This window comes from Ambystoma mexicanum, chromosome 11 (assembly GCF_040938575.1).
Source record: "Ambystoma mexicanum isolate Mex_15411 chromosome 11, UKY_AmexF1_1, whole genome shotgun sequence".
In the NCBI taxonomy this organism is placed as follows: domain Eukaryota; kingdom Metazoa; phylum Chordata; class Amphibia; order Caudata; family Ambystomatidae; genus Ambystoma; species Ambystoma mexicanum.
This window is the reverse complement of record NC_090934.1, coordinates 1,020,623,589-1,020,651,429: the sequence shown is the minus strand read 5'-3', so window position 1 is coordinate 1,020,651,429 and position 27,841 is coordinate 1,020,623,589. Positions and strand designations below refer to the sequence as shown.

General features: G+C 43.5%; 1 protein-coding gene across 8 annotated transcripts in view; it reads left to right on the top strand.

Annotated features, from left to right (window-relative positions):
• The window catches only part of DENND4A (DENN domain containing 4A), a 2,028,245-nt gene extending 2,006,844 nt beyond the window's left edge, over positions 1-21,401 (top strand). For all 8 annotated transcript variants that reach the window (XM_069624248.1, XM_069624254.1, XM_069624251.1 and 5 more), the window contains one exon: positions 269-21,401. In XM_069624248.1, the coding sequence (XP_069480349.1) occupies positions 269-405 (137 nt within the window). In that variant the 3' untranslated portion in view covers positions 406-21,401. The remainder of the gene's footprint in view (positions 1-268) is intronic.
• The last annotated feature ends 6,440 nt before the right edge of the window (positions 21,402-27,841 follow it).

Sequence of the window (27,841 nt, the reverse complement as noted above, 5' to 3'; positions counted from 1 at the left end):
CCCTTCTAAACAGTCCATGCCTGGCTGTGATATGTTTAGGGGATCCTTGTGACAATGAGTGAGCAGGGGACACTATATTCAGTAATGCGAGTTAGAAGACAAAAAGGGGACATTTAAAACAAAATGTTTCCAACAATTCAGAGGTTTGAACAATCTGAAGTGCTATTGTGCATGTATAAAAGGCTCCACATTCTTCAGGAGATGTGGTGATTTCTGTTACCTACGAAGTAAAGCCACTGACTTCTTTTATTATTTCCTTCTTCCCCAGATGTGTTTGACAAAGAGTATAAATTGGCATATGACCGTCTCACACCGAATCAGGCGAAGTTTACACACAATTGTGACAGACCACCGAGTACTGGGGTCATGGAATGTCGAAAGACGTTTGGACAGCCTTATCTTTAAATTCTCGATTCATATGTACTTTAGCGAATGTGCTTAAAATAGCACTTCTGCCACCATGAGCAGCTCAGGTATCTGCTGACGACTCCTTGTCGGATCCAATCCAAGGCTCTCATGATTGCTGCTGCTGCATACTACACTTGAAATCATTCCAAGACCTCATCTAGTATTGTTCCGTCATGTGAAAGCCAACTGTTTCTTGTCTGCTCCTTCTACAGAGTTGCGACAGATGGCATCACGCAGTGGAGTCTATTTCGTCAGTGCAGATTGTGATGTAATTCCTGGCGAGTGGGCCACGGTAAAGCTACGAAGTGATGCAGCTGGATCCCGCTGCAACATTGAGGCTTGGATAAAGTCAGGCAGCCGTAGAAATTTACACAAAGCACTTTGAACTTTTATCAGTTTACATACTGTTTGGGAGGTGAAACCACTGCCTGGAGCAGAGAAGGGTTAATAAGTGAATATATAGAACTTAAAAGCCCTCCTTTTCCAGCACCTGGGAGACCTTGTTGTGTGATTGTGAATACACTCATCAGAGTGGAGTTTAGTCGATGGATGAAGAAATCCTTCAGGGAATACTTTCTAGAAAAAGAGCAGCTGTTCAAACCTTGAGAATACATGTATTTATTTAGGTTTGCAATTCCTTTAGACTTTTGCATCAATCAAATGTAACATGATGTTTTTTTTGACAAAAGAGTGTACTTTACAAACCACATTTGTGTTACATCCATCCCTACATGGCAGAATGAGTATTGTGAGGTGGAGTTGCTTTTTTATCCTTCTGGTTATTTAAAAAAACCAGTGGGTGAATCTACTATCCATGTTATTTGCTCGAGGTGTGATATTTTTAATTGAGCACAGTCTTACAGCTGAATGGTCATGTTAAAGTTGTCACTAGCACATGTATATTTGAGGTGGCCTTCAGTCACCCCTTCTGCGTGTAATCCAGGCTGAAACAAATGCCACAAGCTTTAACTCCACTGATGGATTTCTAGCTCAAACCCAAAGGCGTGTTGCGTCCAGTTCACACACATCTGCTGTAATTGGCAAGCTGAAAGTGTTGCAGGCAACATTTCTCAGAGCCAAATTTAAAACATTTCTATTTATTGATTTAGATTTAGGTTATCAGATGGATCTGCGTATTGAACATAATATTAATGGGATAACAATAATTCACTTGTGTCTTTGCTGATTGAGAGCAATAAATCATATCTAACCCTTAAAAGCGAAACCAGGCAAAAACCTAATTCCAAGGTGGACAAGATGAATGACCGAGAAAACCGATTGCAATAGTAGATGTAAGACATCTAGAAAAATAAGTTCTCGAGGCTTTGCCAAAACGAGCACAGATGCACTGTATTAGAAGGGATATGCATGCTGCAGAATTAAATCAGTCACAATCTACATGCATACTTGATGCACGGATTCAGGGTAATCTCTGCAATATTAGTGCAATTTTACACTATACAGCTGCAATGCACCTCTCAAGTAAAAGTCCAAGTTGGGGACCAGCTAGTAGTGCAAAGTTGGTCTACTCTCCACATGGAAGCCGGTAAAAAAGGAAGAAAACATAAGCTAGGGACTTAATGTTGCAGGCCCCATGGAGAGTGGAGAGGCAGGTACAGTACAATAACGTTTTGCACAGCTGACCTTCATTCTCCTTAACATCATAAATTAAGAGGTTCAGAGAAATCGTGTTGGTAGCCAACTTTATCATGTGAGATCTGAGCAGGTGGCACTAGTGTGTCTACATCCGGAGATGCAGGCTCCCCTTGAAAGCACAATGTGCTGCATGGTTGCATTAATGCTTTGTTTTTGAATCCTGGTCTGACTATGTGTTATAGTTACATATAATCTCATATAATCTTATTGGTCAAACATGAGAGCATGCCTGTATGGTTATTCTAAAGTGCAAATCTCAGGGGCAACAATTAACTGTGCATAGGGGGGCGCACCCAGTGGGTTACAGTTAGGGTGTGGAGGTAGCCGTGGTAGGTGGAAGCTCCAGAGGTTCTGAGGTAGAGTTGGGTAGAGTAATCAACAATTAGCGAGATGTTCTTTAAAGAGTAGGTTTTTCAGATGTTTCCTGAAGTGTAGGATGGAGAGAGAGGGGGCAGGGAGGCAGCAACCTTATCTGCATTGGAAACCTGATCCACAGACAGGCTATCTAGCAGGTTTCTTTTCTCTTGCAGTTCTTTGTTTTCAGTCTGATGTTGTGGCTTCTTGTGGTGCATTAGCCTCCCGAGATGATGAGTTAGTCGTCCAGTTAGAGTTGTGCTTTGGTTGTGACAACTTTGTAGGTGATGCAGGCTGTCTTGGCCATGATACATGCTTGGAAGGCTAGCAGTGCAGCTCTGTGAGGAAGGAGGCTATCTTGCATGTGACAAGATTAATCACAGCACAGCTAGCCAGGCTCTGTTTCCATTCCAAAATGCCAAAACAATGCAGTGTGCCACTTATGATGAAATTCCCTTCCTGTTTCTGGAGATCCTTAGTTAAGTGACAAAGGAGGTTGCTGACCTCCGCAAGTTGGAGAGCGACAGGCCAGGTAGTATGGGGAGGATTCTGGGTCACTCTCACTGGACCCCCATCCCAAGCCTGGGAAGTTTGGGGGCCCCTATCTCCCACAAAGCCTCTGCAGCCCTTGCTCAGGGGACTTGAACAGACAATAGAGGCATACACCTGGGAAGTGTTAACGATACGCGGTAAAGGAAATCAGGCTACCCCTAAAGAACAGTATTTTCAGATCCACTGAAACAGGGGATTCTGTACCTAGTGCCCTTTAAGGGAAGTGAGAGGCGGCAATGCCACAGAGCCTGCAGAGCCCACATGCTCGACTACCCTCACACAGGTGCAGAAACTGCTCCTAAATCTACAGAAAGAAAGACAGGAACATTGGGTGGTCCTGGCGGCAGTCATCCTGTTCTCACATGGGTCCTCTGCTCTCGTACATTTAAGAACAGATTGACCCTTCCACTGGATGGACTCTCGTGGCATGAGTGTAAACAATAGAGAGGGACCGCCCAAAGTACTAGACTGCTCTAGGTACCATCTCAGAACTGGAAGCCATCTGTAGGGATGGGACCCATAACTGAGTCCCTATACCAACAACCTAAAAGTAAAGAGGGGGTTGGAAACAGCATGGTGGACACAGTTCTGAAAGTGTTGGTTCAGCAGACACTAGATGTCCACCAAGACACAGAATTATAAATCTCAAGTTCCCCCTACTAAGCAGGCCATTCCCAAGTACCAGGGCTGTGGGCCATTCCCAGGCAAGGAGTCTGACAACCCATCCACACCCCAGCTAACACACTTAAATCATCTTTTTTCCAGAGAGAGACTGGAAGGCAGAAACACTGCACTATAAGAGCACAAAGCATTAGGATGTCAGTGTGAGTGGTTGAAGTAGGAGCTGGTGGCCAGAGAGCGGGGGCAACATCATATTTTGAGATGGTTTGTGGAGAGAGCAAAAGACTGCTCAGGGCTCAGAGGGCAAAGGGAGTGGTTCAGGAGACTGGATGACACAGAAAATTGGGGCTGGTGGAGAGACCAGGAGGGGGAAAAGTGGCAGCCAAAGAGGACAAGACTTTTAGTGTGGAGGAGGTGGGTGATACCTAGATGCGTGAAGGTGGTGCCCTTAGAAGTGAAGAACTTAATAGAACTTAATGTTGATAGTGTAGAAAAAAGGGGTGCATAAAGAATTGACGAAGCGGCCTAGAGGGGTAAAGATCTTGAGGTTGACAGTAGTATTGTGGAGAGAAGTACTCAAAGTAGAGAAGAAAGCAGGGACAGTAAAAGCAGTGCCCAGAGAGGAAAAGGCGAGTACAGTGATAGTGAAGAAGATGGAAAAGGGCGGCAAAACAGGGCATAGAGAGACTTGAGGTGGAGTCACAAGGAGACATCTTGGGAGAGGAGTGACAGAACTTTTGTTGAGCTTCTCATAGAGAAATGCACCTTTCAAAAGAGTGGTATTGGGAGTATGAGAGAGGAGCGACAAAGAGAAAAAATGTAAAGGAACGTGGAAGAGGAGGAGTGAAGGATGGAGTGGTCGAAATTGGAAAGGCGAGCAAGAAAGGTCAGGGTAGTAGGAATAAAAGCTGGCATCAGGATTAGAGGGGAAGATTGCAGATACATTGGTGTCCTCTCACCCAGCACTGCTTCCCAGACACTGGGACTTTCTGTAACCTTGACTCTGTCCCCTCCCTTTCGAATGGATTGTGTCCTCCCACGTATTCCTCATCTCATGATATCTTTGTTTCCAGCTACAGCTGCTTCAGAAAAAATGCTTCTCTCGGTAGAGGGCGCTGTGCTTTGAGACGGTCAACTCAATGTCCCTCGAGGTCTATTTTAGCTGACGTCATCCCCGAGTACATATACCACGCGCAGCACCCGTTGGCTTCAGTTCCGTTCTTCCACGAATGCGATTGCTTTGAGAAATAAGGTAGGATTCAGTTTTCTTTGAAAACGTTTAGAAAATGGCCTCTTCTTAAGCTCCGAATACTGCGAAGACGGGCTTAAAAAAATGCCTAAAATGCAGCACCAAAATGTCCATCAAGGATCTGCATAAAATATGCATCTGGTGCCTGGGCGTTGAGCATGTAATTGCCGACTGTCGATCCTGTCAGTCGATGACGGGTAAGGCCTTAACAGAGTGTAAAGCTAATCTATCAGTGGGTAGGATTGTCCCCAAATTACCGTCCACTTCTTCGTAATTTGGGTCATCCCACGAGTCGAGCGATTCCTCTCCTCATTTAAAAAAGTAGAAAAAACAATCCCACTCGAGGAGCAGACACTCTTCATCGTCATCCAAAAAATCGAAGAGAAGGCATAGATCACCTTCTTCCTCTTTTTCTCCCTCAGATGAGATGAGTGGGAACTCTTTAGAAAGAAAATGGTAAAAAATCTTCGAGGAACAGGGCTCGTCCTCCTTGAAAGATAAAGTGGCCATGCTACGGTCGATGACAAGCATAAGGCCAAGGCAAAACCCTGCACGTCCTCGAGCCCAGGTCATAAGCCTAAGACTACTCAAGAGTCTTTGAGTACTTGACAAGATGAGAAATCGTTGAAGAAACCGTCAAGTTGAGGGTCGAGTCCCTCGAAGCACAAGTGCAAGACCAAATCATCAATTTCATCGACGCCCCTGACGTCGACACTGTCAACGTCATCGATGCTTATACAAAAAACATTGACGCTGACTGTACATTCATCGATGCCTTTGCCTCAAAAAAGTCAGGAGCAGGTTTTTAAACCTCTACCTAAAAAGGATTTGTTCAGGTCCTTGACATCAATATATGAGGGCTATGAAACATCAGATGAAACCCCTCCATGTGGTCTTCATTTGGATACCCCTAATATTCATAAGAAAACTAATGACCTTGAATGCTTCATTTCAGAAGAGACCAGGGTTAGGGAGATACATGACACCCTACAGACAGCTACTGGGGTAGATACCTCCCCGAGCTAGATTTTAAGAAACCAGACCCGGCTGATCATGCGGATGCATCATACAGAAACCTAATTTCCAGAGTGGTCGAATTCCTAGGCTGGAGTAGACCAGCTCCTTCATTTGAGCAAGACGACTTACAGACATTTTAGACAAAGGTCCTCGATATGACCCCATACTACCATTTCATGTGGCACTCCAAAAAAGGGTTGCAGCAAACTGGGAGGCTCCAGAGTCAAACCCTGCAGTAAATAAAAATTGGAAAAAAAAATACAGGCCATCCAGTAGCAGCCCTGGCTATTTGTCAATACATCGGACTCTGTAAAGTCTAGTAGTGCAAGCAGCTACATCTGGCTCTAAGCATGCTGCGTACCCACCCATACCCCCTGATGGGGATGAAAAAGCGCATTGATGCATGGGCAAAGAAAAGTTTTTCAGCGATCAGCATGGCTTTAAAGTCTGCTAATTCTACATATGCGCTTGCAAAGTTCACATTCCCCCTGTGGGACTGCATAGCTATGGCGGCTGATCACATCCCTGAAGGTGAGGAAAGAGAAGGCTTCATGAACCTAATAAGTGATGGCAAGGAGGCCATGTGTGAGTCTTTGCAATCAGGTCTGGACACTGCTGTCGGCATCAGCAGGGCCATGACGGCAAGCACTGTCATACGCAGATTTGCATGGTTAAGGAAGTCAGGATTTTCACCTGGTGTACAATCCAGACTCCTTAACATGCCCTTTGACGGCTCCCTTTTATTTGGTAATAAGGCGGACAAAGCCTGGAAAAGATGCAGTTCACAAAGGCGGCAGCCAAGTCCTTAAGTGCCACCGTCAGGCAGCGACAGCCTTTTCACCCCAGCGGATCATCTTGGAGGGGTAGGTCTTTTCGCTACCACTCCTAAATTGGAAGAGCGAGGGGACAGGTTGGCCAAAGAGGACAAAGAAGATTCCCTCATGGTGGATGAGGGAGAGTTGCAAAGCCCGCCCAAGCAGCAGCGTCTTTACTGCCAGCCGCTGCTTCAGCCGCCTAAAAAACCACTCTGAGGTGTTCACTCGCAGCACTTCGATGGGAGGCAGACTGTCACAGCATCTGAAAGAATGGTGAGGTATTACTTTGGATGTATGGGCACTGGAAACAGTAGCCCAGGGTTACTGCCTCCCCTTTATACAGAGACCTCGAGATCATCCACCGGCAAACCATTCGCTAAATGTTCCAGATCCATTCCTGTTGAAGGAAATGTTGACCCTGCAAGAGAAGGGTGCTATAGAACCAGTACCTGTGATGGAGAGGAACAGAGGATGTTATTCTCCCTATTTCCTAATTCCACAAGAAGGGCAGAAGACTGAGACCTATCTTGGGCTTTAGATACTTGAACAAGTTCCTGAGGAAGAACAAGTTCATGATGGTCGCACTTTCTCAGATCCATCAGGCGCTCCAGCACCAGGATTGGATGGTGTCATTGGACCTTCACGATGCTTACTTTCATATGCCAATCCATCGCAATCACAAGAATTAGCTGAGGTTCGCCGTTGGCGGTTCTCATTATCAGTTTGGAATTCTGCCATTCGGGCTGACCTCCTCCCTCGGGGTTTTCTCCAGGTTGATGGTGGTGGTGGCAGCGAAACTCAGGAGAGCTGGGATTCACGTCCACCCCTACCTGGACGATTGACTGATCAGGGCACATTCAACCGAACCGATCCAGGAACATCTCAGTATCACCTACCACTCCCTCCACAGCCTGAGCTTCTCCCTCAATTACAAGAAGTCCCACATTATACCATCTCAGAGACTCCAGTTCATTGGGGCGGTCCTGGACGTATCCTTGGGAAAAGCCTTGCCACCCGAGATGAGGGCTCAACACATATTGCAGATGGTCACCAAGTTTCAGAGTGCCCAGCGTCTTCAAGCCTTTGACCTTTTGAGGCTTTTTCATGGCATCCTGCATTTTTCTGGTGCCAGAGGCCTGCCTGAGAATGAGATCCCTTCAATGGGCCTTCAGGACTCAATGGTCACAATTCTCAGGCAGGATGTCAGACCTCCTTCAGGTTCCGAGCAGTCTCGCGTAGGACCTTCTGTAGTGTGCCTGCAAGGACAGCATTCTGAAAGGAGAACCTTTTTGGCAGCAATGGCCGGAGATAACGGTAGTGACAGATGCCTCACTCACGGGGTGGGGAGCCCACGTCAACGATCTGACAATCAGCGGTCGTTGGCCGGAAATCCATGATCCTCATTGCCCCGGATTGGGCCAGGAGGACGTGGTACCTGTACCTTCTGGCCATGTCCATCTGCCCTTCAATACGTCTTCCACAAAGAGAGGACCTTCTCTCGGGAGAGGAGGGTCTGGTTCTCCACCCAGAGAGGCTGAGATACAAGGATTTGGACCTCTAGGATGACTTAATGGAGATGTTTGCTTTCGGCCAGAAGGCCAGCAACAAAATCCTTATACTGCTGCCGTTGGAAAAAGTCTGCAGTTGGTGTAGGGAGAAAGATGTGGACCCTTTTCAATGCAATACACCTACGGTGTTATTGTTTCTACTTCATCTGGCAAATCTGGGGCTCTAGATTGGAAAAATCAGGGGTTAGCTAGCAGCGCTTTTCATATTCATGCGCTCCTCGGAATACCCTTAATAACTCAATTTCTTAAAGGACCCATAAATGCGTTTCCTCCTACAACTTTCCAAATCCCAACTTGGGACCTTAATTTGGTTTCAAAGTTTTTGACATGCGTTCCTTTCAAGCCGCTCCATTCCTGCCCTTTAAGGTTGCTATCTTACAAAACTATTTTGTTACTAGTGATAACATCAGCCCGCAGGGTGAGTGAGTTGTAGGCATTATCCCGTAAACCTCTGTGTACCACCTTTTACAAGGATAAGGCTGTCCTTAAGGTCAAACCCTCTTTTCTACCTAGGGTTGTATCTTATTACCATTTAGCACAGAAAATTGTTCTTCCGGCCTTCTATCCTCCACCTCATCCTGGCAAGGAAGAGGAAAGATTTCATAGACTCGATCCGAGGGGAGCTCTAAGCTTTTATGTTTCAAGAATAATTTGCGACAACACAACAAAACTTTCATTGGATGTACAGGACACAAACTAGGTCCATCAGTCACCAAATAAAACCTATGTAGATGGATAATATTGGCTATTTCGTAGTGTTACGGGCTAGCTGGGAAAGATCCTCCACAAGGCTTAGGGGCTCATTCCACTAGGAGCATAGCAACTTCCTCAGCCCTTAAGAGGGGAGTCCTGATAAAGGATATCTCCGAGGCAGCTACCTGGTCCACCATCCACACATTTACAAAACATTGTTTGGACACCTCTAACAATGAGGGAAGATTTGGGAAGGCAGTTCTATGCTCCATTCTTGACAAACATTAACTCCCTCCTCCAAAAGAACCTAATACTGCTTTGGGAGTCTATCATAAGATGAGGAATATGTGGAAGGACACAATCCATTCGAAGAACAAGTTAGCCCTGGTAACGGGTAACGTTCTTTTGACTGGATGTTCCTCCCACGTATTCCTCATCGCCCTCCAAACCTACCCCACTGTAGAGTGTCTGTGCTTTGAACTGTGTGCTCTTTTAAGGTCTGATAAATGAAAGGCACGTATCAACTGCGGTAATTCTGCATATGGGTGGTGAAAAAACAGAACTGAAGCCAAAGGGTGCTGCGCGTGGTATATGTACTCGACGAGGATATCAGCCGAGATAGAAGCCCTCCATAGACATAGTCGACCGCCTCGACGCACAGCGCCCTCTGCCGAGAGACAATTTTTTCCGAAGCAGCTGAAGCTGGAAACAAAGATATCATAAAATGAGGAATACGTGGGAGGAACATCCAGTTGAAAGAACGTTGACAAGGGTAAGTTACTTGTTGTTTTTGCCCGATGACCCTGACATTTCTACTGTTGATGATCAGAACAGATAGTGGGGAAACCAAAAAAGAACAACCCACCATAAGACAAGTTCAAAAGGAGACGGAGAAAGGAAAGGGGAGCTGTCCGCATAAAACCCATGCAGTGGAGGACAGGTAAAGTCCCAGAGAGAACACAAGTCCTAGTTCCTATGACCCTTAAAGACTGTGTTGGGGCACTTTTTGCTGGTTCAAGACTTTGAAATTCTGTCACAAGAAGGGAACTCGAAGCCTCAGCGGGTTGAAGAAAGCTAGTTAAAACTGTCTCGCCATTTATTATTTTTGCCCTATCATTGCACATACTCCCTTGTAAACCCCAATGTGGGTTGTGTGGCTGCTGCTGAAAAAATAAAAGGTTACGCCAGGATCAGCGTTGTTTCTTCCCTCAAGCAGCTGAAACAATTGTACTCAGCTACACAGCATAATAGCCGGATTGACCACCTTAGAAGGGGCATCCGATCTCTAACCAATTTTGCAACTCCTGTGGATTTTCAAATGCCAAGGATTGTACTAATCCCTATTGATGAGCCATCCAACCTGAGTGGTGAAACACGTCTAGAGGACAAGTAATCACCATTTCAACTGAGGATAAGAGATAATCACTTTGAAGCAAAATTAAATGAACACAAAAAAGACCCACTGTAACAACAAAAAGACACATTTGCTATTCAACGTAATGGGACACCAATTACTTATGTACAAAAACAACTTTATCATTTATTAGAGGAAGAGCTATCCTGAAGTGGACAAACTATTGGACAATTAAAAATAAGAATTTTGATATATAATTCTGATCTTTCCCAATGAGGGAGCTCTCTGATACCTCCAGTACTCACATGATATCACACTTCCGAGGTCTTACATTAATTTTGTGTTTGGCGGGCCCCTAGGATATGGTGGCATTGATTTTTAAATCATTTTGTGGCACGAAAATTGAAATATTGCAGCACAATTCTATAAAGTTTGTTGACTTTATGCCAAATGAATATATGGGATTTACCTACTAAAGTTACAGTCCACCATTCCTGATATTCCTAGTGTGCTGTCTTCAAGCAAACTTACATTCTACTAAGGTAGTTGCTTCACTTACAAATGTGATGCCTTGTTGGTATTGGCGCTGTGGGCATCAGGCATTGCAAGTGATTTCTCCTTCAGACTGAGTAAGGTGAATGAAAGTTCGGTAAAATGATACATGCTGCCCTTTTTAGTAGAATTTCTGATTTTTTTAGGCTCATTTGAAGTTAAAAATGTTTTTCTTTGTTGTGAGTACAAAATAGCAATACACTGGAGGATCTGTTTAAGCTTCCTGTCTCCTATAGTACTTAAGACAACAGGAATACTGCAGTTGACAGTGATTAGGATATACATGTCAGCAAGATATTTGTCGTTAATTTCTCAAAATGTCTTAAAATCTCCTTACGTTTTTTCACTTTGTTAGGCTATTCATATAAAATTGGATACTTTACTGGACTGATCAATAATATTAAATACTGCTAATTTCATAATGTCTGTACATCATATCAAATCGTATCCATTGTTTTATGGACCTTTTTCCAGAGATCATATTTTCTGTAGAATATTATATCAGTCACTACCATCTCTTTAAGCTTTTTATATAGAGCTCAACAACTAGTGAAGGTTGTAATGAGGGAAATGTCAGTGTCTAGTGAAAATGTGATGCCTTTAAATCATAAATGTAAGTCTATACAGTTGACCAGAATCGGGTATTGACAGTGCCCAGTTGGAATTTAGGTGATTACGCTGCAATGGCAAATAAAACATAAAGAGGGAATTGCCACATGATTCGAAAAAAATTATCTTCATCAATTAGATGAAAAGGTAGCAATATCAAATAAATGCCAGCTTTAAGGGATGGCTTTTTGTAGTTTGTTTTGGCTCCAGGATTTTGAGCACCACAAGAAAATCACTGGCCCATTAACCAATACTTTTCCTTTACAAAGTAAAAGAAAATAAGATGACTTGAAACTTTTTTCTTACCAATGTAATCCTCAATTACTGTTCTGTATTATTAAGGGCCACCCTTTTGGATGACATGGTGACTTTCTAGCAGTAGAAATGAGGCCATTGACATAGACTGGGTTGAATACAATGATCTGGATATGAGAAGATGGTGTAATGGATGCTGCAGTTGAGGCAAGTGATTCCTCATCGACAAATGAGAATGGATTCTCCTCTTGCCTTTCTCGGTCATCTGTCTTGTGCTATTATTCATTTTCAGAACTAGTAGGGGCCACGCGTTTTGGTAATGTGCAGAAATCGCTCTGCATGTAAATTGTAGCCGGAACATCTTGGTTTTGGCTACCATGGGACATCTTTGTAAATATTTAAACTGTACAGTATAAAAATAGAACAGTATGGTGTGGTTAAGGTCAAATGTGTCATTTGGTTCTTTCATTTAAGTTCCCAGATGAGAGTATCTGTCATAGGTGACGGCATATTTCATGCCAGTTCTTGAGTCTTCCTGCAGCAGCCCAGCGATGCAATGAATGGGGAGGCAGCGCTTTCTCCAGAGCCACTGCTGGTAACAGCTGTGCAACCTTTGGCACATGACAGCCCCTTGGCAAGCGTACAATAGAGTATTTATGCACTTAGTCAACATGTGTGGGAGAACATTCCACTTACCTTTTTCATCTCAGCCTCATACAGGCATTCACACATTGAAGTGTATGTTGTAAGATTGCACTTCCTAAAGAGATAATATACAGAATTATTTTTAAGAAAGCTGGAAATACATAGTGTGGACTGGCGTGCAGGAAATCAGGAAAGTTCGTGAACACCCATGCTTCTGAAATGCTTATAATGCTGGGCCAGAGTTAAGTTGAATGTCAGGCATGTACCTGCTCCGGCGAGGACAGAGTTAGTCACAAGCTAGGCATTACCCATCATGTGAATGGCTCAACTTCTGAAAGGCGGGTAATGCTGGTGAGACAGATCCTGACATATGGCTAATTGTTCCACAGCTCTACTCGTCTTTCTGAGGTGCTGGCCTTCCAAAATTCTGTCCGTTTCCTTACAGATCACTACTTCATGACCAAAAGGTTTTAATTCAGTCAGACATATTGGGCCACTGTGTGAATTATCTTAAAATCACTTTGTTTTGGATGTTTTGTGAGCTACAATGTGAGCTACAATGTAGACATTTTGTGACTGTGAAAGGTATTCTGTTTAATTGCTCAATACTGTTTTTGGTACTTTTATATTGTCATCAACAGTTCGACAGGGTACAATTGTTAGTATGTTGGAACTTTATAAATCCAAAGTCCAATATTACTTTCTGTCATTGCTCCACACTGTGCAATCACTTTTCTGTTTTGTACTGTCCTTGAACATTTTCTTATATGTGCTACCACCACAAAGCCTTTTTGGATGCAGTGCACCTACAATTCAGAAAAGGGAATCATTTCTTCTTGTGAAAAATGTGCTCTTCATACTGCTGCTTTCGGAAGTGTATGGTGTGTGAGAGATAGGAAAGGGTAGGATGGCTATTACCCTTTTGGATCATGTTTTTGTAATAAAGGGCTCCAGACTAATGTTTACCCTATTTTTAAGAACCCCAACTTTTCGGAGAGAATGTAACTGAGGAACAGCAGGATTCATTAATTTGCCTAGGACCACACAATTAGGTCAGAAAAGTTGGGATTACAGTGGAAGTGCCTGTGTTCCACAGCTGCCAACTTAAAATGTAAACAGTAGATGACACCAGTGCCAATTGAAAACTTCTCTTAATACTGTCATTGGTACATTCCAAAGTATGTAGATAAAGACTCTTGTTACCTCACCTAATGCTCACTGGCCAGATTCTATCTTGTTTTCTCTTCCTCTCTTACAGGCATGGCATATCTAACTATTGCTAGATATGGCGATCATGTGGTGAAGTGAATGATAGCTCACCATGAAAGCAGCTACATGAAAGTTCTGCTTCTGTATTTGTGCATCACCAAGTGCCCCACCCTGTTCGTGTTTTTTCCACTCAAGATGCAGGTCAGAATTAGATCGCTCAATGACACCTCATTTTATGGGGCATTCATTTCTTTTGTTACTCCTTTTACACTTGAACCACGTACCTCTTCTTTAACAACGAAACCGAGACCACTTCCCTTCCCTTTTATACAACAGAAATCCTAACCCTGCAGAGATTCCGTTAACTGCTGACTGTTACATCATTGATGTGCCCGGAAGAGGATGCTGAACTGTCTATGACTTCAGACATTGCCAAATGCATACCTGCTACCGTGCTAGATTCCATGTTGTAAGACCTTTTTCTGATTGGTCTCATTTAAAGTATAAATGTGAAATGTAACCCTTCTGTGGAGGTTGATGTCATCCCTTCTTTGGATTCTCCTTCTAGTATCTAAGGATAGTGATAAAAAGTACTTAGGACGAAGCCACTACAGTATCGCCATCCTTATTATGGGCCATGCAAGAACTAGTTAATGTTGATAAGGGAATCTGCAGGATTATTTGGCAAATTACTCTCTTGTGAGTCGAATCCTTTACTCTCAATGGAAAGCTCTGTGTTCAAAAAGGTTGCTAAGCTTTGCCCAGAACTAGCAGTTTCAAAATCATTGGACTTGCAATGTAATGTCCGAGAGTATGATCCTTTGTAATAGTGGATAATTCACCTGCTCAGTCCACGGTGGTATCAGCATCTTCAGGCAGAAAAGGCAAGGGGCCTTTGTCTATCTCCCTCTACTGTATTGGACGAAGATTGTAATGCCTGCAAAGCTCTTGGCACAACAACTTATTTGAATGCAGGTCTGCAGTTGTGATATTTACAGTAGTTGCAGGTTATAAACATGTAAATTGGGAAACCTAGCCAGGTTCATGGAATTCTTCCCTTGGGATACAATAGAGTAATTGGCCTATTGGACTTCTGAAGGCAAAGAAGCAGCTATTCAGTATGTTAATGAATGTATGCTGGGCATTGCAGCAGGAGCCATGTATGTTGTTGTCTGCACGAGGATACATGCCTTCCCTTGGCCACTCCCTTCACTCAGTAATACAGGATAAATTGATGATCTCCCATTTGGTGGTAAAACTAGTATATCCTTCAATAGATGACGTACTTCAAACATAAAGTGAGTGTAATCCTGCAGAATCACTTAGTACTATTTTGATGCAAACCTGCCAAATCTGGTTACTCTCCTTCTTACAAACCCCACAAGCAGGGTAAAACATTGGTGGCTACAAAATGTTATTGTTCTACAAAGACAAAGGGCACATACAGAAACAAAACTAAAGCAGACTCCAGCTTCAACTGTACTCAGTATCTCAACAACTCTGATTGATTTTCAAGAGGGGGGATGTGTGCTTTACCAGTGTTGTTTGTCATAGAGGAACATGCATCGCTTGTAGCAGAAAGGTTGTCTCTATTCCTTCAACAATGAAAGAAAAATAACAAGGTGGTTGGATTTAAAATAACATCAAAGAAGGATATTTCTGTGCTCTTCCTGCTAAACATCCTGTGTCACCTGCAGAACATCTTCAGATTCCCAGCAAGATATCAGTCGACTCCTCTTATTCTGTGCTTTAGAAGCTGTATTAGAAAAAGGATGGGGTCAAGTATTTAATTAATGATATTATCATTAACCCCAAAAGTTCAGGGTTTATATGATCAATATTGAATCATTAAGACTTCAACCGAAATTATCTCGGTCGATATGTTTCATGTGATAAGATTGATGCAGATTCTCACAGTCATCCAAACAGGGGACTTGATGGCATCAGTAGATCTACGGGATGCCCGCTGCCACATTCCATCCGGCAAGAGCACAGTCACTTTCTGAGATTTACAACAGGAGTCAATCACTACCAGTGCTCCTCTCCCTTTTTCAAGATCAACTCAGTCTCAGGACTGCTGACAACATGTTTATCTCTAGTAGTCGCATACTTGCTTTTCCAAAACGTGCATCTGTCCCTGTATCCGGATGACTGGTTAATCAGCGTTTCTTTCCAATTTCATGTGTGTCAGTGTATTGAGAGGACTTACAATATTTTCCATAAATGGGGCCTCTCCAATTGTCCAAAGTCCTGTCTTGCCCATCTCGACGACCACAGTTCAGCTGTGTGATTCTGCACACCAGAGGGAGCAAATCTTTTCCTCTGCAGGACAGAATTCTGGCTTTGCATTAAAATATTCAGCATTTTCAGTGACAGGAAATTATAATCAGTCTAGAGGTTTCAGAGGCTGTTGGGGCTCCTGTGTCATACATTGAACTGGTTTGCCTGGCAAGGCCTAAAATTGTGAACTCTGTAGTGGCATCTTTTTCTAATTTGGAATTTGCTGACAGGCCCTTTGTCTAAGCTTGCTACTGTTCCTGGTCCGGCTCCACAGTCCCTGCTCTGGCAGACCCAGACAGAAAATCTCATGAAAGGGTTTCCACTCCATGCTCCCCAACACTCAATTATCCATCCGGACATATTTGTCAGAATGTGGTTAGGGACCTCATTGTTTTCAGTAGCCTACTCACAGCTTTTAGACTGTTCAGAACAAGAAGGATCCCACGAGTGTCCTAGAGTTCAGAGCAATACTCTTTGCTCAAAAATCCTTTCTTCCTTCCATTCAGGTAAAGGGAGTTTAGGTTTTTATGGGCCATACCACGGCATTGTTTTATTCAAATGATCATGTCAGGGTGCCCACTTACAACCTCTTTCTTCGCACTGAACAGATTTGTCAGTGGGCTTGCCAATATCTTTTCCCATCTGGAAGCAAAGACAAATGTTACAGCAGACGTTTGGAGCATGCTTCTTCATGACCCCTACGAATGGGAGTTGAATCAATCTGTTGCCAAAGTGATTTTCCACAAATGGGGCCATCCGCAAGTGAATCTTCTTTACAAAAGAGCCCAATGTCCTGTGTTCCCAGAACTCTTCCTGAAAAAACTCTTTAGGAGGAATTCTCCTTTTAGATTGGTTTCAGAAGGCACCGTACGCCTTTGCCCCTGTTCCACTAATTCAGACAAATTTGATATGATATGATAGGATAGGTTATTTAAAACGTGCATAATACCCAGAGGTTTCTAAGTGCAGCCCCGGGGATCGAGCCTGTGTTGCTCCGTGTCGTCTTGCTTCCAAGTGGAGCATGTTGCCCGCGAGCTATCCTCCTAAGTTCAACAAATCGTATTACTCCTAAATGCTTGTGATTGCTTCATTCTTTCTGGGGCAGATCTGGTTCCCGGATCTTCAGGTCATTACAGTGCCCGTTCCGTAAGACGTTACTCAGACAGCGAGATGTCTGGTTTCCGAGCAGGGATTAATTTGTTATCCCTGCCTACCATTGGTTAACATTAAGGCTTGGTAAATGAAAGGTTAGTTTTTGCTCACGTTCACATTTCAGAGAAAAATATTCATATTAAGTCAGCGAAAGTCCATCACGAAAAAATACAAAAGCAAATGTTTCCCGTTCCCCCACTGGGCCTTGGAGAAAAGCATAAATCCATTCCAAGCATCAGTAAGTTATGCAATGTTGTTTACATCTTATCTGATATTGCCAGGTGTCGTGGCGACACATTCAACCATCATTTGTATGACATTGGAGCCTATATTAACAAGTAAGAAAATACATGTTTGCTTTCGAACGAGTCTAGTAAATGCCACTTCAAGTGCCTCTTATGCCATCACTCTCCCATTAGTGAGGCAGCAACTTCACCTCTGCATGTGGGATTTGAACCTGGGCCTGGCTTTATTAATGTTTAAGCCCTTTGAGGCAATGGGCTAGTGTGATCTGGACCTCTTAAACTGGAAAACAGTTTATCCGATTATGATCCCATCAGACATAAGGGTTGGTGAACTTCAGGCCTTATTTTTAAAGTACCATGCCTCATTTTCTCCAGGAACAAGGTGGTACTTTATACGTGCCATCTGCCAGTCTAAAGATTGCCTTGTTTGAATGAGGAAATTAATCTTGCTGTTTTTCACGTTTTTCATCTGGAGAGGAATTTCTGCATAAAGAGTATCTTTGCAGAATTAGAATTGTACAGTGAACAGAAAAAAGTATTGCCATGTTCAGACCATATTGTAACCTACGTTGGACTTTCTCTTGGTAAAGGCAACCATTGCTAGATGGATTGTTTTGTGTATTTCTTAAGCAATGTTACAGTAATGGATGTTCTGGGCTCATTCCAGCACAGGGAAGGCAGCATTAGTGGCCTTTCAAAGGCATATACATATTTCAGAAATTGGCAGGGTTTTTAGGATGCACCTGTCGGCCAAGGAGTTCTTTGTAACTCGTTTACTTGATGTTTGTTCAGTATACATCTCCTTGACAAAGATTTTTGTGAGGATGTTACAGTTTGGTCTCAACCGCCAGGGGAACAAAGAGAGAGCAGGATGGCACATACATTAAAACATAACTTTAAGGTAGTTGAGGTTCTCATAGTCCCTGCTCTTCTAGTTTACCACACCCATCCTACCATCCCCAATAAGCATATACTGTGGTAAAACCGACTGGAAGAAAGTAGAAATCATTTTATCGAACTGCTTGTAGCAGTTAGTCATGAAAAGCTAGAAGGGCGGTGTTTGCGTGCAAAAGGGCACTTCCACCTAGAGGCCCTGTGGTAGCTCAAAGGCTCTTAAAGGGGCAGCTTCTTATTAATTAGTTTTCCCTGACCTGCCTTTGAATGAAGGCTGTCCCAACTAGTAGCAAAGGACGGTAGAACAAGGACTAAGGGAGCATAAATCACCGTTGACGGTAATTTTTCATGTGTATTGATTTCAAGAAAAGCCTCTTACCAAAAGCAATTCTTTCAAGCTTGCAACCTGTTATGTACTTGTTGCCAGCTGTATAAATGTCGTCTAAATAAGCGGTTGACTTTAAACCAAAGACAAAGTAGGCAACATATAATTTGCTTTCTTGGATTGGTGAAAGCTCTCTGCTGCATAGTATCGCTGCAGGAGGCTGACTGTAAATCCAACTTCAGTGGCAGGTGTTATTGTTACCCAATTAATTGGTACTTCTGTTACAACCTCAGGGTGAGGAACTGCTGTTTCATCCCTTGCTGGATTCCACCCTGTGACCTGCATTCTTTGCACAGATATTCTTATTTGGTTTCTTATTAACATTCTTAAAAGTGCTGAATGAAAAATGCATTGTTTTCTGTTGGAATACTGTTTCTAACACATTTCTTCAAGCAGTAGTCATGCTTTAAAATGTTAGGTTTTCAACTTTTAAATGTCAGCTGGAAATTTCTTTCATTAATTGCTGCTCAGATCGGAGTTCAGAAAGTGTATTATGTCCTCTGAGAGAGACTAGAATTGAAGTACTCGATGCACGATAACAATCTTTTTATATTTTCTTAGATTTGATGCATATATGTTGTACTGAATGGAAATTCATTAATCAATTTCCCATTATATCACTATCTTTATTCAGTGAACAGAGGATGCTGCTGAAGTCCATCTTTGGTTTTTAGTGACGGTTGCAAACGACAAACCACGTTTTTGTTGGGCGCAATGGCCTGTCCCATGATAAGTGGAGGCCCAGGAAGAAGAAATTACTTTAAGGCTTTTTGCTTGCAGAAAAAGCTGCACATAAATTCAGAGTTGTCCATGGTACTTTCCGATGTCCTAATTACTCTTGCCCTTCTGCCCGCCCAACCATTCCAATATGGTAAACAGCAACAGCTTTGTCCAGTCCACGTCTACATAGACCATCCAAATTAATTTGGCATTCTCTTAACTCAAACAAGGAGGCAATGATAAAACAGAAAGCTGTTATTTTTCTATTGCCATTCTGCTCTTCTCTTAATTGAAGCTAATGACGTTGCTGTTTCAGTAGTTCTTTCAACACCTCTACCTCTTTGGATGATTCTGTGCACATCTGCCAGCAGTTTCCTGCCTCTTTTGTACTATTTCCGTGGGTGTCTCACCAGGGCCTTGATCCTCTCCTGCATTGTCTATTGAAACATTTTGTACCCTAAAGGCTTCACACAAAAGTTCCAAAAGATCCAAAGCAAGATTGCTAGGCTAGTCCTGGGCTTAACTCCCAGAGCTCAATCACACCGGCGCTGACATTCCTACCCTTGTTCCTGGTACAGGGTGGATATCCTTTAAACTCTTCTACATCATCGGTCAAGCTTAATAGGGATTACGACCGGTCTACATCCAATTACAAACCATTAAGCATTGCTCTCTAATTGTTCTAAGACCTGCTAACTCCTTCTCCCTTCCGCTGGTTCGTTCTGAGATAAAGAAATGTGGCGGCTGACTGTTAAACATTGCAAGAGCTTCCTAATGCGGCAACCTACCCATCACTCTGACATCACTGTTCAATCACCTCCTGTTCACGAAACGGTTGAAAAGGATCCCTGACACTATTACTAGCCCCATGGTCGCACTAACTCCGTTTGACCCTAAAGAGATGCAGGAATGTTTTGAACAACATTGCAGCACTAGTGTTAGATTTATAAACGGAGCAATCTCTTACAAATCTGCACTTTATGAAGAAGAATTTGCATAGGGATTCCAACATCCTCGGTCTGGCCTATAGGGCAATAGGCCCATGGCCTAACCAAAAACACAAAATGCTGGTGTGTGCCAGTTTCTTTGGTCAAAGTAGGTTAATTAATTCTCTGGCTAGTCGTTTTGACCAGTGTTGCTGAACAAATATTCTTTAAAATGCACAATTTGCATCACACTTAATCAAATAACTCCCCCTTGGTTACTATTCAAACAGTGTCACAAAAGGAATGAATAGCCATTTGCAATGGTGGGCCACTTTTTCATTGGTGCCCCAGACAATTTTATGGCCCAGTCTGGCCCTGGATTCCAAGCAGTCCCGCAGAAACCTTTCCTTTTTTCACACCCAAATGTGGTGGTTCTTTTATGGCATGTGATTCAATTGGTGGGCATCTGTGCCTGTGAACCGGGGTTGAGTAGTTACTGCATTCTTACCTTCAGAAGCGAAGCAATCAATGAAAGACAGCCACAAAAATCCACCTGGAACCATTCCCTTTGCTTCTCGCTGGACCTTCAGAGTGCATGTCTTAATTAGCCACAGTAATTTGTAAAAGGAGCGAGCTACTTCTATAGTTGGCCAGTGAATCCTGCAAAGGGTATTGGTGCAAACATTAGTGGCAGTAAGTTTACTTCATTCAAATGTGGTATCATCTGGAGTGAAAAGAGAAAAAAGAGTACGGGTTTCTTCCTTGTAGTCTCCTATGATGTTGGTTAAGAATTTAAGGAGTGTATCTGTTGGGATTGCCTTCCTAGCTTTATTATTGCCGTTTCAATGGTAATTGTAACTTGTCATTATGTCGAATGTGTGCAGAGCTGTAGATATGTATAATTTTGAAAGTTTGCTCCCAAAAAAACACAACAGTTTGCGGGATGTTTACCTATTGTAGATTGCTTAAGAATATACTTGCAGGTCATATGATCCCAAATGGTCAAACATTTCCTTAATTTATGTAAAACGCACTATATATACATTCATATATATACATAGTTATATAAATTGTGCTTATAACATTTTTACAAACTTAAACAAAAACTTAAAGCAAAACCTGAGCAACAGGGTATAATCTTGTTTACGTTTTATTAAATATCTCTGAAACTGTTAAACATGTCTGCACTTGTTTTATTTTTAATGCTTTGAATAATAAAAATGTGCAATATTGCTATATAAATCTGTACCTTTCTTATTTCGACTTTGCAGTGTTCGGTATATGGAAAAATAGTCCAACGGGCAACTGAGCACTAATGTAGGATATGGTGGGAATGGGAACGATTTTACGAAAATACAAGCAAGGATGTTACAATAAGAATGTTTTAATTCTTTGTCTGAAACAGGGCAGGTGGTCAATTTTCCAGACCTCTTCTATCGAGTTCCACTGACTGGCTGCTCGGAATTGAGAGAGTGACTCTTGGCACACGCACATTTAAAAGTTGTGATAGAAACAATGGGGGTAATTTGTATCGCCACGGAACGTAAATGTAAGCAACTTAGGCCTTGCTCTTACGTTCTGGGGGATGTTTAAAGTGTTGTGCAAGTGTAGTGGAAGATGGGAGGGGAAATACGATTTCTCCTCCTCATTCCCACTCTGTCTGCAGTTTAACACCGGCTTGGCATTTTCATGCAGGTGTAAAACAAATGGATTCCTATTGAATCCGTCTGCATTTATCATATGCAAAAAGGAGTGGGGATCCATAGTAAACCACTATATATGCCATTTGTAAAGCGTAATTTGCTTTTACTATTTACATCTGTTACTGAATGGAGAGTAAAATGAAAGAGTAAAGGCAATTTCGTTTGTATTTAGTTTTTCACTTCCACTCTATTTAGAGAAAGTTGAAAAATGCATACAGTGAACCAAACATCACATAAGTGCTAACGCCCTGGTACCCTGTATGCAGTTAGCATTTATTTCAGAATTAGCCTGAATACGTTTGTTCTGATCTCATAGGTTTCGTGTAGGAGCGAACCCTTTTGGCTTATCTTGTAAACCGATTGTTGCCGGTCTGTTAAGTTCTTTATGGGCTTAAACTAATGGTGTACACGCAACTGACAGTGACAGCAAGTCAATAATCTGGGCGTCTATACCTAGAATAATGTCGTATCTTTTATTATAGACTCTTTCATTGGGAATTATGGTGGTTTGTGCTGTTTTTTGCACTTCATTAGTCTTGACAATTGTCAGCTTTTTCATGTTCCATGAAACTAGGGAGGATTATAGTACAATGTTTAAGCAATGCAAAGGGACTCCCTTTGGCCTACAGGAACAGGGCACCAGGCGGCTGAAAATTGGCAGGACAAGCAGCAAATCTGACCTTAATGGGAGGATAGGTTTGGTGTGTGGCGGTCTTTATGCCATAAACGAGATCTGATTTTCTGAACTCTATGGCGGACATCTTCGGCGCCAATGACGACGATCAGGGTGATATCGAACCCATATACTCTGGAGCTTGTGGTACCAACTACTTTGTTAACCAAGCAGACCTCATCGCTTTGGCTGAGGGACTGCACGACGCCAACAGGCTGGATACATCTTTCGAACGTCAAAATACAACAGACCCATCCTTATGCCCATACCAATGGTAAATTCAGGGCTTTAGTTGATATGGTTGTGAATACTCTGGGATTGAATACCCCAGCCCCAGCCAGTGAAAGGCTATGACCTGACAGACATCCTCGATGAGGGTCCTGCCACTGAAAGGGCTATGCCTTACAATGCGGCTATCGCCGATCCCATTTCCACCTTTTGGAAACCCCCTTGCACCATACCTCCGGTCACTTCAGACCTTACTAAGAAATATAGGCTGTCAAAAGGCGATCACTCATTCCTTTCTACTCACCCTACAACGGAGGGATTGGTGGTACAGATGGCCATGGCGTCCACCAGACAAGCCACATCCAACTTGCCAACTGATAGGGAGGGCAAGAAAGTAGATGCCTTAGTAAAGAAAATATTTTCCTTTGATAGCATGGCCTTGAAAACGGTCAATGTCTCCTATGGTTTTGCTCAGTACTCCTTCGGCTTGTGGAAGTTTGAGGCTTCATAGTACATCCCTGAGGGGGAGATGCAGGAGGGTTTCCTGCAATTGGTGGATGACGGAAAGGAAATGGCCAGACAGTCTTTGCAGATGGGCATGGACATGGCAGAGTCTGTTCGACAATCAATGGGCTCGTACATGGTTCTCAGGAGACAGTCTTACCTCCACTCCTCGGGGTTCTCACCCAATGTCCAGAATAAGCTTCTCGACCTCACTTTTGATGGTGAGAATCTTTTCGGTCCGAAGGCTGACGACCCTTTAGAAAAATTCAGAGTCCAAGTTCGCCGCAAACTCGCTCGGCCTAGCTGTGCAACAGCCGGCCAGCCTGCCTTTAGTTTCTCATCAAGGGGTAGAGGCTGTCGGCGCTATGTCCCCTATGACAGGAAGGCTCAGCTCCCGCAAGCTCGGCAGGGCCAGAGGCGTTTCCCACGCTACAGAAGGGGCAAAGGGCCTCTAGAGGCCTCTAGAGGCCAGCTGACAGCAGCAACAGCAGAGGACGGTTGACTGAGCACTGGGTCCAATGGCAGGAGATTACCTCCGACACCTGGGCACTGCAGCTCGTACGGTGGGGTTACAGTCTGCCTTTCTTAAAAAGGCTGCTGGACAGGCCTCCGTCGCCTCCTTGTCAACTGGAACAGGAGCTCCAGGAAGAACTGCGAGCCCTGTTATTTAAGGGTGCTGTGGAAGAGGTACCACCCGAGCAGAGAGGATCGGGGTGGTATCCCTGGTATTTTCTGGTACCCAAGAAGGGGGCAGGTCTCTCTCATAGTATCCATCAACTATTCTCATCACTAAATCAATACATCACCAACATTCCAAACCTTTCCATTGCATGTTCTATGAACCGCATATATATGGATCACTCGCAAAATAATCCACACATAACAACAAAAAATGGGAATATGAGTAAAAATATATGCACATAATTAAAACTTTGGGATCTGTCAGCATAATTTGCACACGTAATACGAACCTCCCTTTAAAAAAAGGAATTCAATGGGGAACATTAACAAGATTATATGTGACAAAATGCTCAATATGTCACATGGCCAGTAAATAGGTGTTCAGTTTTTATTAAGAAACCATACAAGAAAAGGGCAATTGGGTTCCAAATCTAGGGGTGGTCCCTGTACACTTTCCCTTGACCTTGAAGGGACTCCCACCTCCCTATCCCATGATTCCCTACTTTCAAAAGGCCTTGGTCAATACTGCTTGGCTACAGCTATTACACCCCAACTGTCCATGCTGGCCTAATTGCTGCAGCATTATTTATCTGACCCTTTCAGGGACATTTTAAATGGCCTACTTAGGGATTGTCTGATTTCCCTCTTGTATCTGTTTTCTTTTAACACTTTCAATTCTTCTTATATTTCGATATATAATTCTCTCTCTCTCTCTCTCTCTTTCTCTCTTTCTCTCTTTCTCTCTTTCTCTCTTTCTCTCTCTCTCTCTCTCTCTCTCTCTCTCACTCACACTCACACTCACACTTTAACTTCTCCTTTCCTCCCTCCTTCTCCTGGTATTATCACTTCTCTCATGTCTTCTGTTTCCACATCCCTCTTGAATTTACTCCTGCCTTCACTACTCCTCCATCTGTTCTTCTCTAATCTCCCATCTCATTCTTTCTCTCTGCCTCTATACTCTTCACCACCTTCTTCTGGTGTGCCTTTTACCTCTCTTATCCCCATTCCTGCTTAACTTTGCTCATCTTCTTTCTCTTACAACCACTCTCAACATCTCCCCCTTCTCTGTCCTAATCTCCTTCCTAAATTCTTCCTAAATTCTTCAATCACTCTCTCACCCCAAGCATACAACAAAAATTGGTACTGCTCTCTCAATCCCATTACCCTACCTTTATTTTCTTCAAACACACCAAAAGTTTCCTTCAAGTCCTCTTCTGTACACTGCTCTGTGATCCCTTGGTCTTCCTCCAACCTCACCCAAACACCTCTCACTGCAGATTTACTTTTTCTAGCCCTCCCATTCCTCCCTGGAAGGTTCTCTCTGTTCCCATTGGCCACCATAGTCCGAAGCTTCCCTGGGCCAATCTTTTTCTAAAATAATTCCAACTCCTCTCAGCTCCACCTTTGTGTGCTGAAACTTCCCCATGAGGTCTCCATAAGGGTCCTTAGCTCCGCTTCCTTTCTAGGCTCCATTTTCCTGCAACCAGGCATGTGGTCACTGTGGTCGTTAGTTCAATGATTCTCTTTAAGTAAGTAAAAGTCTACTATGCTTTGGGTAGGGTTCCCTGGACTCCCCTAGTGGCGTGTCATTCTCTGCATGTTCCAGCTCTACGTTGTTGTTTCCTGGCTCCCCTAGAGCATTCTGGGCAGTCTGTAGTGGGTGTTTCGTCTCCCATTCAGCTCCTAAATGGAGAAGCCGAGTCCATTCTCATTTAACACACACCCCAGCATCATTAATGCCTCCCACAGGATAATTCCAGAACACCCTCAAGATTGGTCTCATATGACCTCTTTTGAAAAACAATCTGAGATCCAGGCGACCTGGCCAACTACCGGCACATTACGAACGTATTGTGTATCAGCAAAATCTTGAAAAAAGTAGTTGTTGCACAACTACATGCGAGAATTGAACAACTACACCGCCTACACGACGGGTTCTGCTTCAGTGCAGCATTTATACAGCCACCACCCAGGAGGTGGACGATTCCCACAAAATCATAATATATATCAGTTCACCAATACATTGACGATAATTATACATCAGCGTAAAACTCCCACATGACATCCGTTATCTCTGCGATTTCCTAGCTATCATCCATTTCTAGATGTTCGCTGCCTAACTCACAGCCCAACCAAGACCAAATCCATCCTCATCGGTCCCCTGCTTGCTAAACATCAACTCTTCCAACAATGCCTCAAAGATACGTGCCTAGAAGGATTTGTTCCATAACTCTTGGATTCAGCAAGATCCTTAGGCTTCACCATCGACTGCAGCCTATCCTTCCAGAAACACATAGCCAGGCAGGCCCAAATGTCCTGGCTGCAATTCTCCAATCTTTACAAAATCAAGCCCTTAATCCTGATGCAGGACTTCTGGATTGGAGTGTAGGCCCTTGTGGTCTCGCACATCAATGGCGGAAATACCCGCCTGAAGGGGCTCTCAGCTGCTCACCTGGCTCCCCTAAAATCAGTCCCCCATGCCACAGCAGGCCTTATTACAGGGGCATGAAAATTAGACCAAACCACCTCTGTTTTATGCAAACTACACAGGCTTTCTCTCCAGGCCAGGATACTGTTCAAGACTGCAAATATCAGCTACAAAGCAGTCACTAGTAGCACACAAGTGTACCTGGCAGCTAAGCCCACATATATGGTTGCACATAATCCGCATGCAACAAAACAACCAATGAGCTTGAATCACAACTCACTTGCAAAGAAAGGGCAACAATCCTTCTCTTGTCATGCACCCACTCTCTGGAATTCGATCCCTGAAATGCCCCCACAATTCTCCAATTCCAAGTAAGTTCTGAAAACTTGGCTTTTTCAACAATGCTTGGCCTAATCTGCAATTCGCATAACTCAGCTACTGTTTAGACGCCCGCCAAAACACTGGCTAACCTCACCTAATACCTACTCTGCTGCTCTGAAGCTAGGTCAGTGCTTTAAACAAAAACATTCAAATAAATAAAACTCTATCCCAGGTGTCTGAGGAGTCTGGTGCATGTTGGTAAATTGTAGTTTCCTGGGAACCACCTGAAAAAAAAAGAGAAATCGACCCAGCCAGGACAGAGACTGATGGGCATTGGGTAAAGAAAAGAGATGCAATGTACATGCACAGCTCCAAGCAGCCAGGGACAGCGTTCCCCCTCAGCTCTACCACATCACCTCAGGGATAAGTCGGCCTATGGTGTTGCCTTGGTAGGCTGTCTATCCCTTGTTGTGAGGGTTGGCCCCCCTTGACAGGGTCAAACCCACAACCCTGTCACAAAAGATAAAGTCTGCAAATATTTGGAATATAACCTAAAATATAACCAGGGAATTGTTGGAACCTTAACTCTTCCTTATTCCTTAGCAAACACAACATACATTTCCACCAATACGCAGATGACGCACAAAAATACTTCCAAATGTCATCCCTTTCATAACTCCACACCCTCAAAACCTATCTCTCCACCATCACAAACTGGATTGTCACCCACTTCCTCAAACTCAACCGTTCCAATACAGAATACCTCCTCATCTTCCCCCAAGGCACAACCAACCTCACCCCTGGATCTAAGAACTTACAATGGACAACCCACACATTATCCCTCTCCACACCTGTTAACTCCCTTGGTTTCACCATCAACCCCACCCTTCCTTCAAACACCACATAGTTGCTGCCACCAAAACATGCAATCTACATGTACAACTCCTATGCAAAATCAGACATAACCTTCCTCCTGATGATGTCCGCACTGCAGTCCAAGCACTGGTTCTCTCTTAGATAGATAATGTCTCTATTGGCCGGTGTAGCCTGAGAGCAGAATGCGACAGGTGCCTCCTGACGTGGAGCTTCCCTGTATGGCGGAATCAGAATAGGTGTGTCCCTCAGAGGTGGCCTCTTCAAATCT